The sequence below is a fragment of the Carassius gibelio genome, chromosome A25 (assembly GCF_023724105.1).
Source record: "Carassius gibelio isolate Cgi1373 ecotype wild population from Czech Republic chromosome A25, carGib1.2-hapl.c, whole genome shotgun sequence".
In the NCBI taxonomy this organism is placed as follows: Eukaryota; Metazoa; Chordata; class Actinopteri; order Cypriniformes; family Cyprinidae; genus Carassius; species Carassius gibelio.
Window position 1 is genome coordinate 3,020,677 of NC_068395.1, and position 11,977 is coordinate 3,032,653.

Here is an 11,977-nt window from a genome sequence, read left to right on the forward strand (position 1 = left end):
TACTTTAAGTCAGTCCTTAATTTATTTTAAAATAAACATTTAAGTCATTAAAAACAAAAGATTTAAAGATTATTTCACCGTTTTATTTCTACTCAATTATTTCAAGTCACTTTAAGTCAAGCAAAAGCTGTATTTATCCATTTTAAATAAATAAAAACGATGTTATTTATTATTTTTATTTTTTGCCACTTTATTTTTCTGCAGTTTTTAAATTTTTATTTCTCAGCATTATATAGCCTACGTATTCACTTATTTATTTAATAAGTGGATCAACATGCCTGAAGCACTTTTTGCTCTGATGCAAAATCAGCCATAATTTGCATAGAAACTGTTGTGCTGTTTGTTCAGCATGAAATCAGATTCATTTGAATAAGCGTTCAAAGGTCTAAAAGCAAAGGTCTATTGTATTTCATGACCTAAAGCGGCAAACATGCCTCCAGCTTTGGCCCTCATAAATAAACCAGTAAACTTTGGCCTGAAATGACCAAACCGAGATGTACAGATTAAACTCTTCTGATGCGGCGGAGTTGTTCTCCTGACTGCAGAATGCATCACCTGCAGCTCAGACGCAGTCAGACATGCCTGGAACCTCACCCTGCACAATCAGCTTTGGTTTCTTTTGTTTGCTTCTGTTTGGATCCTGCACGGTGTAATTTAGCCACTGATTGGGGAAGTTGGAGTCAAACAGACTCCAGTCTGAGCTGTTTGTCTTTGTTTGATCTGGAGAGCTCTGGACGGTCCTGTGTTGCGGTGAGCATTCGGGCAGCGGACATCAGACTCGAACAGTAACTGTGTGCATGTGTGTTGCTCCAAGATTTGCATCTCAGATGAAATCTGGCCTCAGATGCACCCTGGAATCAGGTATCATGGGATACAAACTGCCCCCTAGTGGTGTGTAGATGTAAATTCATGTGTAGGTCACAGCAGCATGTTAATATATTACAAACTAATTCATAATAAATGTTAGAATCATCAATATTTAAATCAGAATTTGTTTCTTTGATTCTCAGAATGTTCTAATTCAGACATTTTGAAAGTTTTTTTTTTTTATATGTGTGCAAAATAATGATCTCATAGAATGTATTTGATTACAATTCTACTAGATTTCCTCTCTGACCTGTACTGTGTTATGAACAGTACTGAAAAAGTTATGTAACAAAGATTTCAAACAAAATGCTAGCATTTCCCTGGCCCTTAGACATGTTATGATTTTAATTTTCTCTGACACAAACAAAGATTTATTTTAAGAGGTTTCATTCAGGTATTTGCAGCCCCTCGGGCATCTGGCAGAGTTTTTTTTACCAGAAACATTCCCTATACCCTCAACAAATTAAAAACAGCAGGAACCACAAAGGACAAAGAAAGATGTGGTTTGTGTGCGTTTGTGAGAGAGAGAAAGCTATTGAAGTGACCACAGAGAAACGCAGATAACAGAATGGTATATTACCAGCGTTTGATCATAGGTCAGCCGGCTGCGTTCTTCAGCGAGAGTGGCCTTCTGTGTGAGCCTGAAAAAGTGACACACAAACACATCCCTCAGTTCAAATGATGACACAAGAGATCAATCTACATCAGATACAGAAAACAGAAACAGCTGCCAAGAAGAGAGCACAGAAATAAACCTACAAACACTAGACAGACAGATAGATACTGTACATAATCATAGTATAGATGGGGTTGCATTGAGGGATACAGTAACCACTATATTATGCTATAGTTGTATACTACACATTTAATTTAATTCTAAATAATCGGCACAATTTCCGCAATATTTAAACTGTATACTCAAGATACAGATATAGTAGACAGTACGATGGTGTGCTGTTCCAGATGTAACCTCATTCACTTAAACAGGCTTTGCTGTCATCTAGTGTCGTATTTGGGTATTGTGAAGCAAGATTTGCAGAAACTCGGATTTAACAGGGATTAACTGTAAAATGAACCTTCTATCAACACAGAAGATACAGTGAGAAATGTCTCAGATATAAAGAGCTCGTCCTGTGTTCAGGAAAGACTTCTGAAGAGCCTGAGACTTCTGCAGCTGTTATTAAAGAGGTGTCCGATCAAGTCGCCGTCCACACACACACATACTTCAGATTTAGATCAAAGTCCTGCTGCAAGATTAGCTGATGCTTCCAAACAAAACATGTCTGGAACACGCTACTTTTTGTTTAACTGTTTAGGACCATCTTTCTGTTTTTGAGAAATTTACTTTTGAAAATGAGTGTCCTATTCTGTCTTTTCCTCAAAGCATGGTAAGATTTGTCTGCAAGTTTGTTTTGGCATTTTTGTATATCTTTTTAAGCTCTACAATTTTAACTTGTGATAAAATCTTACACTTAAGTGGTTAAGTATGTTACAAAATTTCTGCCTATATGCAGCCATCGAGTACTAAAGCCATTTAGCGGCTATTGATTTATTTAATATTTTTATGTTTTATACTATCAGATGTGACTAAAGTCATCTGAAAAAATAATTTTAAGTTCGGGCTGTCTGATTCTGAACTTAAAATGTTTTTTTTTTTTGTGTGTGTTTTTTTTTCCCAAGCAAAGTAAATATAAAATATAAAATAAAAAAGGCATATTTTACATTACATGGTACTTTTAGAGATTAAAAAAAGTCACCAAAACTCGTAAAAAGTAAAAATGCATAAATGTATCGTTTTTTATTTTATCGAAGATATGACATTAATTAAAAAACTAATTGGGATCACACATTAGACCTTAGTAATTACATTTTTCCACAAAGGTCCAGTAAAGGGATGCTATTTGAAGGATGCATGAGGGTTAAATTAAGCAGTTTCACAGACAACTCTTAAGCCTGGACCCAGACTAAAATGTAAGTCTGAGCTGTTTCAGCTGAAAAGTAAACTTGAAATTAATTAATTAAACTTAAAATATATCAATGCCCTTGTTTTGTCTCATGATGGACATTAGTAATGTTTAAGGCAATCATAAATCAAACAGAACAGAACTATTTCCTACACCCACAAACCGTGTGTCTGTTCAGATGGATGCACTTCATTGTGATGAGTGTAATGCAATGAGAAAGACTCGTTCATCACTTTGACTTCCTGCACTGGCAATTAAATGATCACTGGTTTGATTCAAAATATTTTTAATAAATAAAGCACTGTCTGATCCAGATCAGGATCCCTGCCTTCTTCCAATCTAGGTTTTCATCCAGCGGTGCTCTTCCAGCTGCTGGAGCGTCAGCCGGTGAGCTGGATTACGGCTCAAGCAGTGGAAGATCAGGTCACAGCACGCTGGGAAGAGTTCAGAGAGAGCGCGGTTAGTCTCCACATATCAAACAAGCACATTAAACCTCATTATCATGTGAAGCTGTTTGTGTGTTCACCTGTGGATAAGGTGGGATCCATCCTGAGGTAGCCGTGCAGAATGGCATCAAAGCTTTCGAAGGGCAGATATCTGTGAATAATCTCGAAGAGGAGGACAGCTAGCACCCAGACGTCTGCTGCTGCGGCGTGGAACATGGACAGGCCGAGGACCTCAGGAGGGGTGTATGCGTCTGATCCTGTGAGAGACACACACAGCTTCAGTGCTTCTGTACGCTTCACCATCAACGACACAACATCACGTGATCATCAGCGAGACTCACCTTGGTATTGGCTGCTGTCAAAGCCCTCGCTGTTGATAAGACGAGCGCAGCGGAAGTCGAAGAGCTTAAGCTCCAGACTGTAGAGAGTCACCAGGATGTTCCTCGAGCGGATATCACCATGATAAACTCCACGCTCATGGCAGTGTTTGACTGCTTTAAGCACCTGAAGCATAAACAAGTGTGCTTGTGCCTCACTAACGGGGCCGGAGAACAAGATGTAATCCTCCAAGGTCCTGCAGGGTTCAGGGTACTCCAAGATGAGAGTGAAGCTGCTCTCGTCCTCCAGCCACTGGTGTAGCTCCAAGATGTTGAGGCACGATGGAGCTTCTCCCAGCCGCAGCATCAGAGCCACTTCAGCGAGCAAAGGCTTGGAGTGACCAGGCTGAGAAGAGACAAACACAAAAAACGTTAGTTTGCTGTCTTCTGTTCCAGCTGCAGGTTATAAAAACACCAAATATTCTTCACGTTTAGCCAACTTACAACATCAAGATAGCGGTCTGCTCGGCGCTTGGGGATACACTTCAGAGCAACCTTCACTTTGTCGCTGAATGCGTGTGTTCCCTCATAGACTTTGCTGAAGTTCCCTGATGCGATCAGATGTCCCACTTCGAACAAAGACACAAAGGATCCTGAAAAACACACAGAAACACAAGAGGGACTTGTTGAGACTGCAAGCAGAGCTGAAGGACCATCAAGAGTCTTGAAGACTTTCTTTAGTTCAAATGCACTGCAGATCAATATAACAATATATAGGATAATAACACAAAGCAGAAATGACTCGCCTTGAGCTAGCTCGATTTCCGGATCAGGCAACACTGTGTCCATTTCTGACACGATTGACACTGAACCTGTTTCTGACACGATCGACCATGAACCGGTCACTGGACCGGACTCTGAACCAGACTCTGAACCTGACTCTGGACCGGACAGATCTTCATCCTGGGCCTGGATCTCAGAGGGACCTTCGTCCTCAGGAGATGACTGGAGGTCTGCAGAGTCCTGGTCCTGCTCTGGCAGAACGAGCTGGGATGGGTCCAGATCAGGCTCTGCTTTAGGAGGCTGGACTCTTTCCGAGTCGCAGCAAGAGAAGAGCTGCTTCACAGCCTTGCATGCTCTCCGGAAGAATGCACGGACCGCTTTCCTCCTCCTTCCTTTCTTAGCTTCTTCTAAAACCAATGAAGAGCGACCCATTAAAACATTTCTAACTTTACATGTCAACCAGCAATTAAACATAGAAACACTACCGTTATTATTGAACTAAAGTGATAATGACTTACTGTGACAGAGACTGAGAGCAAATGGATCTGGATGAAGCTTTGGCTCTCTGATCCCAGAGGAGTGCTCCGGATCTGCACACACCTGACCCGGCAGACACAGCAGATCAGGAATGGTCGAAGGACCCGGGACAGCCATCACCTCAGGGTCGTCCAGATGAGCGTCCGTCTGTGCTGGGAGATGCAGCACTCTGTCTGGACGCTTCACAGACGCGCACAGCTTATGGAAGAAGACATGTACCGCTTTCCCCTTCTTCCCTTTGTCTGGAATAAAGAAGATCTAAGTATTAGAGACTAACACTAACTCTGACTGCAGATCAGAAACATATTCCATTTCTAACAAATTTCTTGACAGACTGTCAATGACAGTTCAGTAGATCATGGAAACAGACTCAATATTAATTAATGCAAGTATTGCTGTATCTAAATTGATATTGCTGCAAAGCTTGATGTTCTTGTCAAAGAGGTCAAACACTGAGGTCAGACCGAGAGAAGCTAAATAACACAACAGAAATGACGGCTGTTGATTTCCATCCCACCTGCTGGGCTGTTGTCATTCTTTTCTTTGCTCTTATCGATTCTTTCGAAGCTCGATGCTTTCGAAGCCCAGGCCGCTCGCGCGACAGGCACGCTCTCAGAGTCACTGCGCTCAGTTGTTGTAGACATTGATTAATATTACAACAAAAATTATATAAGATTAATTTTAATTTAAATATTAGGTTAAATTGATAATTATGGACACAATGTGTGTACACTGAGAATAGTCTAAAAAGACTGTGTGTAAAGCGTAAATCTAAAGAGTTTTAGTCAGTGGAATCAGTCGCTGCTTCCTAACACTAACTCAACCAGATCCGCATCTGCCGAAAACGCTTGAGCAGGGCTTTATATAGGGGGAGCGATGTGACGTCACACTCGAGCTGCTCGCGCTTACGCGTTATTCTATTTTTTTTTTTTTTTTTAGAACAGTGCGCATTTCCGCTCTGTTTTGTAGTTGTTTTGTTTTAAAATTAATACCAACACCATTTTCAAAAGTGTCAGGAGTTTTTATTGTTAATATTTTAAATATGAACTTGGTTCACCCGCAAGTACATCCTTACGTAAAATGTAAACACAGCCAGATATCGGGTGTCGCGCGAGGTTGAGGGAAACATACCGTTAATGACTCGAATTAACTTTATTTTTTTTTTTTTTATTATTTTTATTTTTTAAAGCGACTTTACCGAAGCGATGTGCCTAAAACAAGGGTGAGTACGTTATTTCTATATTATAACGTTGTTTGTTTTTGAACAAATTGAAAAATTATACCTCATCTTAAAGTAAAACGGAAATATTCATTCACTTTTAAACTTCACTTTTAAATAAGCTTTTATCGACGTTTTATAAAATACCTTGGTAATACGAGTATTAATTACCAAACACAAATTGTGTTGTGGTGTTTGCAGTGTGTTTATTTGACGATATCTGAATCATAGCATTATTATCTAGTATAGCTCTAATAACAGTAGTCATAGAAAGAGGCATGATTTGACAGAAATTACATGCAAGGACTAACATTAATCTAGTAACTTACAGTAGTTTGATCCAGTGTGTGCCTACAGTAAGTTAAATATAACTCAGTTTTATTGAAACTACAGATTCATTCGTTATTCGTGAATTACAGGTCGCTGTATTGTAATTCAAATGTTCAAATGTATCCTTATCACTCATCATTTATATACTTAATTAATTCAATGATTCGTATTTGTTGTTTGTAAATGTTTCAGTTGTGTCTGTTTGCTCAGATGCATCACTGCAAATTTTTTAAACAGTCAGTAAGTCAAGCAAAATTATGATTTATATATTTGTCAGTATTGTTCTATTAAGAAACATTGGTTTGTTCTGCTGAAATCAAGAGTAAGCAATTCTCCAAAAGCATTCATGAAAGTAAGATTGGATTTCATTGTCACAGATGAAAAATTAGAAAAGTAATTAAGGAATTAGTCAACATTATTCAAAACATTTTCTGTTGTTTTCCACAGAAGAAAGTCGTACAGTGGCATGTGGAAGTTTAGGAACCCCTTGCAGAATCTGTGAAAATGTGAATAATAATAAAAAAAATTAAAAAAAGAGAGATCATACTAAATGCATGTTTATTTTATTTTATTTTTTTGTACTGTCCTGAGTAAGATATTTTACATAAAAGATGTTTGCATATAGTCCACAAGACAAAAAAAAAAGAAAGAAAAGAAAATGCTGAAATTATTAAATAAGCCCATTCAAAAGTTTGGGAACCCTTGGTTCTTACTACATTTGTGCGGTTACCTGGATGATCCACAACTGTCTTTCTGTTTTGTGATGGTTGTGCATGAGTCCCTTGTTTGTTCTGAACAGTTAAACTGAGCAGCGTTCTTCAGAAAAATCTTTCAGGTCCTGCAGGTTCTTCCGTTTTCCAGAATCTTTGCATATTTTAACCCTTTCCAGCAGAATGATTCGTTCGCGAACCGGATATCACAAACTGCTTTTGTGTGTTTTGAACTGTCTTACAACAGACACTGAAGAGAAGACAATGCTGAATAAAGTCGTAGTTTTTGCTATTTTTGGACCAAAATGTATTTTTGATGCTTCAGAAAAATCTAACGGACCCTCTGATGTCACATGGACTACTTTGATGATGTTTTTCTTACCTTTCTGGACATGGACAGTATACCGTACACACAGCTTCAATGGAGGGACTGAGAGCTCTCGGACTAAATCTAAAATATCTTAAACTGTGTTCCAAAGATAAACGGAGATCTCACGGGTTTGGAACAACATGAGGGTATAAGTTATTAATGACATAAATTTGATAATTGTGAACTAACCCTTTAATATTGCAGACACTAGTCCATATCGAGATTTGATTAAATGCTCTACTTTTTATTTATTCATTCAAAAATCTCAAAGTCTGTGCTTTCATTAAAGCTTCATTTATTGATAGATAATACATTTTTTGAGTCTCAGGAGGATTCAGAATCTCTGAATCGTGCCTGACGCGGCGCTGCTGCTGCTGTAGGTGACATAGAGGGAAGCTGCTGACAAACCAGGATCTTGTCTTCATGACAACAATATCTGTACTTCATGTTGAGCATAAATATAAAGCCTACTGATAAAGGACACCGTCAACAGTATTGACGGCAAAATAGACTGTTTGAATGTTTGACAGGTGCAATATTTGAAAATCAAAAATGATTAATTTATTTTTTAATTTACATTTATATCTGAAAATATGTCACAGTTCGGAGCGGGTTCGCAAATCATTTGAGTCAGTTCGGGAGTTCGGAGCGGGATCGCGAATCATTTGAGTCAGTTTGGGGATCGCGAATCATTTGAATCAGCTCGGGAGTTCGTAGCGGGATCGCGAATCATTTGAGTCAGTAATGGGGATCACGAATCATTTGAGTCAGTTTGGGAGTTAGGAGCGGGATCGCAAATCATTTGAGTCAGTTCGGGAGTTCGGAGCGGGATCGCGAATCATTTGAGTCAGTTTGGGGATCGCGAATCATTTGAATCAGTTCGGGAGTTCGTAGCGGGATCGCGAATCATTTGAGTCAGTAATGGGGATCACGAATCATTTGAGTCAGTAATGGGGATCACGAATCATTTGAGTCAGTTTGGGAGTTCGGAGCGGGATCGCAAATCATTTGAGTCAGTTCGGGAGTTCGGATCGTTTTCGCGAATCATTTGAGTCAGTTTGGGGATCGCAAATCATTTGAATCAGTTCGGGAGTTCGGAGCGGCTTCGCGGATCATTTGAATCAATTCGAGAGTTCGTAGCGGGTTCGCGAATCATTTGAGTCAGTTCGGGAGTTCAAAGCGGGTTCGCGAATCATTTGAATCAGTTTGGGGATCGCAAATCATTTGAATTATTTCGGGAGTTCAGAGTGGGATCACGAATCATTTGAGTCAGTTCGGGAGTTCGGAGCGGCTTCGGTGTGGCAGCAGGGTAGATCCGCCTCTGCTTACTTTACTTAATAATGTTTTGAAACTCTTTCTGTTCGTCCTTGCAAACACTAAAACTCACGAAATGGTGACTATTAAATGGTTTTAACGATCTCTCTGGTCAGCTTTATAATGTAGATTTAGTTTTAATCATTTTTAACAGACATGTTTTTGATAGTTTTTAATTGTTCTAGATAGCTATGTTCTGCCTAAAAACAAAAAAAACGTCCTGTGCCTTTAATATTGATGCATCTCGAGAAGCCGCTGTGGCTCCGTCCATTCTTTACGCGTTTCAATTCCTGATTGGCTCTTCGCTCCTTGACAGACAAAATTTCGTCCAATCAGCGTCTGATGAGTCGGGATACGTCAAATAGAGCGGAGTGCTCTTCCAGCGCCTGTTCTCAGATCAGTTGGTCGTGCGCAGTGCGCACAGCGTCGAATGTTCCTACATCGAGTAGATGTACTTAACTGTTCCTGGATCAGCTCTAGGGCTCAACTCTCGCCCCGGGGTTGAGCGTGAATTCCGGGCGCAGCTCAAATCTCCTCCCCGGATGCCGCAGAATCCCTAAAACACAGTCATTGCCACACACTCATTTTTTCGGGTTGTTCATGGTGCGGATCTGTGAGAGGAGGATGAAGTTTTTGTTGGCTGTCACATTGATCGTTGGCTCGGTGATTTTCCTGCTTTTCCCGAGCGGATCGGAGGCGGATGAAAAGAAAAAGGGACCCAAAGTCACGGCCAAGGTACAAAAACCCTGCGCTGCGCTCCGCTGCATTCACTGCAAACCCGTATCTGGCCTATCGCAAACAGAAGAGATCAGTTCTATCTAATGTTACGTTTATACTTACATTCAGCGAGCCAGATTTGCGTAAACTATTTCTTTTTGCTTGAAAACCATCTGTATGTTTTGGTTATTTTTTTTTATCCATTTGCATTTACTGACTTTAATTGGTTTTGTGCAAAATACACTATTATAATAAGGCCTGTGACAAGGGCTCGAATTGTGGGGAGATGCTCGTGAAAAGAAAGACAAAAAACATCCCCCTGTGAAACCACCATCCCATTTAGATGAATAATGTTGAGTTTTATGTAAAATGTATCGTGCAAATTAAATGTTAAAATTATCTATGTGATAATTCACGAAGTTATCCTTATTTTTCGTGCAAAATGGTTTGCAACTTTTAAAGTTCTTTAAAAAAAAAAAAAAAGATATTGACAACACGCTTTCAATGCACGATGAAGCCTGTTAGAATACAGTTAGAATGCCCTCATATTTCAAGCAAAGAAAGAAAAAATACCCATGTATGAGTTTTTTTTTTTTATTCATTGCACAAGCAATGTACTTTTATGGCTATTGGTTGTGCAATTAATATAAAAACTCATACATGGGTATTTTTTCTTTCATTGCTTGAATCGAACGAATCGCTTGATTTGAATGGTTCAATAAATCATTTATTAAAACAGGGACTTTCTGCCACCTATGGGTGGTTTTTTGTCATTTAATATTTATCCATGACAGTCCTAAACCAGGTGAAGGTGCCAGCACAACACCACATTCAGCAAAGTATTGTTTAATGAAGTCTATTGATAAATCTGTGTTTTATAGCCACTTGTGGAATCACCATGATGAACTGATGTTTGATGTTCAGGTGTGACTCTGAATATGAATATGCTTTCACAGGTGTACTTTGACATCAGGATCGGCGATGAGGATGTAGGACGGATTGTCATTGGACTCTTTGGAAAAACTGTCCCTAAAACGACAGAAAATTTTCTCCAGCTGGCCACTGGCGAGGTGAGTTTCAATCCATCGCTGGTCAGGATTCATGATTCATAGTAAAGTGAGTCTAAATGAATGCAATTCTGATTTCCAGAAAGGATTTGGTTACAAGAGCAGCAAGTTCCACCGTGTGATCAAAGACTTCATGATCCAGGGAGGAGATTTCACTAGAGGAGACGGAACCGGAGGTATCACGTTTTATTATTATTTTAATGTTCACATAAAATCAGAACTCATTAAGATCATCAACCTGTGACTTAAGTTATTTTTTTGAGGTCTCAGATGCCAAACAAAACAGTTTATTAGTTCAAGGGTTATTAAAAGATCTCTTGATGTAGGTAAAAGCATCTATGGAGACCGTTTCCCTGATGAGAACTTCAAGCTGAAGCATTATGGTCCTGGTTGGCTCAGCATGGCCAATGCCGGCAAAGACACCAACGGCTCCCAGTTCTTCATCACCACGGTCCAAACGCCATGGCTGGACGGCAAACATGTTGTGTTCGGCAAAATCCTGGAAGGCATGGTGAGTATCTCCACCGTTCTTCCAAACACATAGAAGTGCATTTACTCCAGTGGTTGTGCTAAATTTGTGGCTTTTCCTTCTGTCTTGAAGGATGTGGTGAAAAAGATTGAGAGCACACAGACAGATGGGCGAGATAAGCCCCTCAAGGACGTCATTATCCACGACTCTGGCAAGATCGAGGTGGAAAAGCCTTTTGCAGTGGCTAAAGAGTAATTTAAGTGTGGGGGAACAACAGGACTCTGGGTTTAGGGGATTGGATTTGGTGCCACTGGAGTTCTAGTGGAAAGAGAGAGTGTGTGTGTGTGCTCATTGTAGCTCCGCCCCCTCGCGGGACCGACACACACCAGTCCTGATCCACAGAGAGGCACATCCTGGGTCCAGTTCAAACCGGCATTCCACACGGTCAGATTCCTGACCCACTTCAACCTGCTTTTGTAAACTAATCTTCAATAAAGGATCCAGGTTTTCTTAATTGTGTTTTTTCTTGCTTAAATAAATGCCTTTTTGTTTTGTGTTTTTCTTGACCCTGACCAAATCAGACACGCTCTTCATGTCATAGAAATAATTTTAATTAAAGTGTTAAAGTTTTTGATAATACAGAAAAATGTCTTGGCAAAGGTAGGCAAACCCCGAATGTGAATTTCATGAAGTTTATGTTTTACATTGAATTTTAAAAGACAAAATATATGCATAATTATGAAAATTAAACAAAACTACATTTTAATACAATGTGGGGAAAAACTAAAATACAGCAATGACATATAACATGCATATGCTCTTAAAACATTTACATTTAAATCTATTATGCAATTAAAATTATGCACA

The 11,977-nt window shown here is 39.5% G+C and overlaps 2 protein-coding genes across 2 annotated transcripts; one reads left to right on the top strand and one right to left on the bottom strand.

Moving 5' to 3' along the window:
* Positions 1-2,640: 2,640 nt before the first annotated feature.
* LOC127947339 (serine/threonine-protein kinase pim-2) lies at positions 2,641-5,818 on the bottom strand. The gene is made up of 7 exons (XM_052544409.1): positions 5,432-5,818; positions 4,896-5,156; positions 4,401-4,784; positions 4,099-4,247; positions 3,619-4,000; positions 3,358-3,534; positions 2,641-3,265 (listed from the first exon to the last, which is right to left on the bottom strand). The coding sequence occupies exons 1-7, from the start codon at positions 5,556-5,558 to the stop codon at positions 3,171-3,173; spliced, it is 1,575 nt and encodes a 524-aa protein (XP_052400369.1). The 5' UTR covers positions 5,559-5,818; the 3' UTR covers positions 2,641-3,170.
* Positions 5,819-9,225: 3,407 nt separating this feature from the next.
* On the top strand, positions 9,226-11,624 carry LOC127947246 (peptidyl-prolyl cis-trans isomerase B). The gene is made up of 5 exons (XM_052544234.1): positions 9,226-9,592; positions 10,531-10,644; positions 10,724-10,817; positions 10,968-11,152; positions 11,243-11,624. Exons 1-5 carry the CDS (start codon positions 9,458-9,460, stop codon positions 11,363-11,365), a joined length of 651 nt encoding a protein of 216 aa, XP_052400194.1. The 5' UTR covers positions 9,226-9,457; the 3' UTR covers positions 11,366-11,624.
* The last annotated feature ends 353 nt before the right edge of the window (positions 11,625-11,977 follow it).